The sequence below is a fragment of the Piliocolobus tephrosceles genome, chromosome 14, assembly GCF_002776525.5.
Source record: "Piliocolobus tephrosceles isolate RC106 chromosome 14, ASM277652v3, whole genome shotgun sequence".
In the NCBI taxonomy this organism is placed as follows: domain Eukaryota; kingdom Metazoa; phylum Chordata; class Mammalia; order Primates; family Cercopithecidae; genus Piliocolobus; species Piliocolobus tephrosceles.
Genome location: NC_045447.1, coordinates 35,555,017 through 35,558,959, shown reverse-complemented (window position 1 = coordinate 35,558,959; position 3,943 = coordinate 35,555,017). Strand labels below are relative to the sequence as shown.

Here is a 3,943-nt window from a genome sequence, read left to right as displayed (position 1 = left end):
CTCTTCTAGAAACTGATCCCTTGAAAACATATCTTTTGAGGAATATATCGTTCTTTAAAAATGTGGCTAAGTTACCATCTCTGTGAACTCAGTCCAGAAAGGCACTCACAAGAGAGAAGAGAGTGGTTGTGAGCTGACAGACTTAATGAAATGTGTTTAACTTAGAAGTAAATTTGTCTCTGTTTTTACTTGTAAAATTATCTATAAATTCCCTCATATGTTCCTTTTTACATTTTATGATTTTTTTGTTGGTTTTTAAAATATATATTATTTAATTAGCATTATTTTAGTATGGAATTCCAGGTATAAATATAAGATTATTTTCACAATACTTAACCAATTATTCCTGTGCCAGCTATCAAATAACCCACACTTTCCTTATATATATGAACTGACATATTTATCATCTGTAGGTCTGCTTTTAGGTTTTCTATTCTGCATTGTTCTCTGCCTGACTATTCCTACATCTGTATTAAAATATTTCAATGAATGTTGTGTGTTAAAACACAAGAATTCATGTTTATTCTAAAAAATAATTAGGATTACATATTAGTTACCCCAAATAATAGTCATTATTATGATTTTATTATAATCACATTAATAGAGCAAATTAATTTGAAAGCATTGCCATTTTTGTGATATGTGATCATCACATAAACATACTTAATATGTTTTTACTTCATTCCGTTTTTCTTCTGTATATTGGAGTAAAATTTTAAGTATTTCTTCTTTGGTTCTTATCTATATCTTGCTAATGTTTTTATATATTAAAATCATTAGAATACATTTATTTTTACTGAAGTAATAAATAAAACTGTTGACATCTAAAGATTTATGTTTACAATGCCTTGTAATTAACCTTTCTGCTCAAATTTCATTCTTTCTCAAGGTATCAGAGCATAATGGAGACAATAATATTGTTGCTTACTATAGATTCTTTAGTTTCCTTACTTCCTTGTCTCTTTATTTTTACTCTGTGATTTTGGCTGAAGTTTCAAAAACAGTATGAAATAATACTGTTGTAAAAATGCGTATTAGTCTATTCTTACATTGTTATGAAGAACTACCCGAGACTGCGTAATTTATGAAGAAAAGAGGTTTAATTGACTCACAGTTCTGCAGGCAGTACAGGGGGCATGGGTAGGGAGGCCTCATCAAACTTATAATGATGGTGGAAGGGCAAAAGGGAAGTAAGCACACGGTGGCAGGAGAGAAAGAGCAAAGGGGAAAGTGCTACACACTTTTCAACAACTAGATCTCATGAGAACTCAGTCGCCATAGGGAGAACAGCAGGGGGGAAATCCGTCCCCATGATCCATCCAGTCACCTCCCACAAGGTTCCTCTCCCAACAATGGGAATTACAATTCCACACGCAATTTGTATGGGGACACAGAGCCAAACCATATCAACATGCATAATTTTCTAATTGCTGATATCCATGGAAATATCTCTACTTGAAGAATGGCAAATTATTTTTTAATTACAATGCCAAATCTAATCAATTAATAGTAGTTACTCTGGTAAATGTGTTGTGAAGGTTTCTAAAGTGAGATCTAAGCTAAACAGAAAATAATAGCATGGTTAGTTAACAATGTCTGTCACATATATGGAGGTAAAGAAGAAATAAAGTAACACCTATTTGCCATCCCTGTTTTAATATTTAATATTAATGATACAATATTTTGGAAGAAAGTTTTAAATAGATTCATTAAAAACTCTGAAATGTTCCAAATATTTCCAATTTTAAATAATGTATGCTAAAATTTTTTTGATAGAATAAGAAAGAAAAGTTCTTTATGTTCAAGAAATCACATCACAATGTTAACATTACCCTTTTACACAGTATAGCCAAGGGTGATGATCTGAGAGCAACTCAAAGCAAATCTTTGACCTAATGACCTGGCTCATCCAGGCTTGTGCCTCTGAGGTTCAAAATAGCCAGTGGAAGTAAGAAGGATTATTCATGTTTGAATTTTACTTTAATCCTGAAAATGTTCACCACCATAGAGAAAATGATATACAGTCATGCATCACTTAACACTGGGGACATATTCTGAGAAACATATTGTGAGGCAGTTTTTTCGTTATTCAAACATCATACAGTATATGTAAATAAACCCAGATGATATAACCTACTACACACCTAGGCTATATATTATAGCCTGTTTTCCCAGGTTACAAACCTGTATAGCATGTTTCTGTACAGAATTCTGTAGGTAGTCATAACACAATGCCAAATTATACAGTAAAACTACAGTATAAAAGATAAAAAATGGTACACTTCTATAGGGCACATACATACATGAAGTTTGCAAGACTGAAAGTTGTTCTGGGTAAGTCATTGAGTGGGTGGTAAATGAAAGTGAAGGTCGAGGGCATGAGTGTACTAGTCGAGACTTTATAAGCACTACTCTATAAAAAACATTTCTTTCTTCACTAATATATTAACCTTTACTTATTGTAACTTTTTTCACTTTATAAGCTTTTTAATTTTTTTTAGCTTCTTGACCCTTTTGAAATAACACTTAGCTTAAAACACACACACATTTTATAGCTCTTTACAAATATTCTCTGCCTAGGCTCAGTGGCTCATGCCTACAATTTCAGCACTTTGGGACGCCAAAGTGGGAGGATAGCTTGAGGCCAGGAGTTGAAAACCAGCCTGGGCAACAGAGTGAAATCTCATCTCCACAAAAAAATTTTAAGTATTAGCCAAGCACGGTGGTGTTGTGTGTCTGTAGTTTTAGCTGCTCGAAAGGCTGAGGCAGAAGATTGCTTGAGCTCAGGAGTTTGAGTCTGCAGTGAACCATGATGGCCCCACTGCACTGCAGAGTAGGTGACAGAGCAAGACTCTGTCTCTAAAAAGAAAAGAAAAGGAATCTATATACATATACATATATGTGTGTATGTATATACATATACATATATGCATATATATACATATATGCATATATAAATATACATATATATCTGTGTGTATATATACACATTATATATATATATATATATATACATGTATAAATATGTGTGTGTATATATAAATATATATATTCCACAGCTGAGTGAAATATCATCACTATGAGGCACATAACTGTATAATACCTAGGTTGATTTAGGGTCAGGGAAGGGTGTTGATGTAACTTCAAAAATAAAATATAAATTCAGGAACTTCTGTTTATCATCTCAGCAGATAAGAAGTGAGAAAAAAAAACATATTATCTATTTTTGTATAACCAGCTACCCTTGAGCTTAGTGGCTTAATATATCATTCATTTCATGATCTATCAGGGTTCTGTTGTTTGACAGGATCACTTTGGTCAGTTCTTTTGGTGGCCTCACTTGAAGTCTTTTAAACAGTTGCTTATAGACTTCAGCTGGTGATGTCGTTACTTGGGGCTCAAATATGATGCTGAAATGTTTGAGTCTCTCCTCCTAGTTATATAATTGCGGTACCTCTCCCTTTCACATGTTATTTGCATGGGCCTTTGCACATGGTCTCTCTAACAGGGTAGCTAGGCTTTGCATATGGACGGTTAAGTTTCCAAAATCAAAAGACCCAAGACAGATGAAAGAGAAGCTGCTAGTTGCCTTAAAGGTAAAGATTTTGTAGTCAGACAGGGTGCGACCATCTTCCAGCTGCTTTCCAGCAAAGATCAGCCTCTGCTGGTCGGGAGGGATGCCTTCCAACATCCAGAATGAGTCCACCCTGCACCTGGTGCTCCGCCTCAGAGGTGGGATGCAGATCTTCGTGAAGACCCTGACTGGCAAGACCATCACCCTCGAGGTCGAGCCCAGTGACACCATCGAGAATGTCAAGGCAAAGGTCCAAGACAAGGAAGGCATTCCTCCTGACCAGCAGAGGTTGATCTTTGCTGGAAAGCAGCTGGAAGATGGGCGCACCCTGTCTGACTACAACATCCAGAAGGAGTCCACCCTGCACCT

The 3,943-nt window shown here is 35.3% G+C and overlaps 1 protein-coding gene across 1 annotated transcript in view; it reads left to right on the top strand.

The window, feature by feature from the left end:
* The first annotated feature begins 3,680 nt into the window (after positions 1-3,680).
* LOC113225158 (polyubiquitin-like) overlaps positions 3,681-3,943 on the top strand; it is a 585-nt gene continuing 322 nt past the window's right edge. Inside the window, exon 1 of the mRNA XM_026456274.1 lies at positions 3,681-3,943. This exon is cut by the window's right edge and continues 322 nt beyond it. Within this exon, the coding sequence (XP_026312059.1) occupies positions 3,738-3,943 (206 nt within the window). The 5' untranslated portion in view covers positions 3,681-3,737.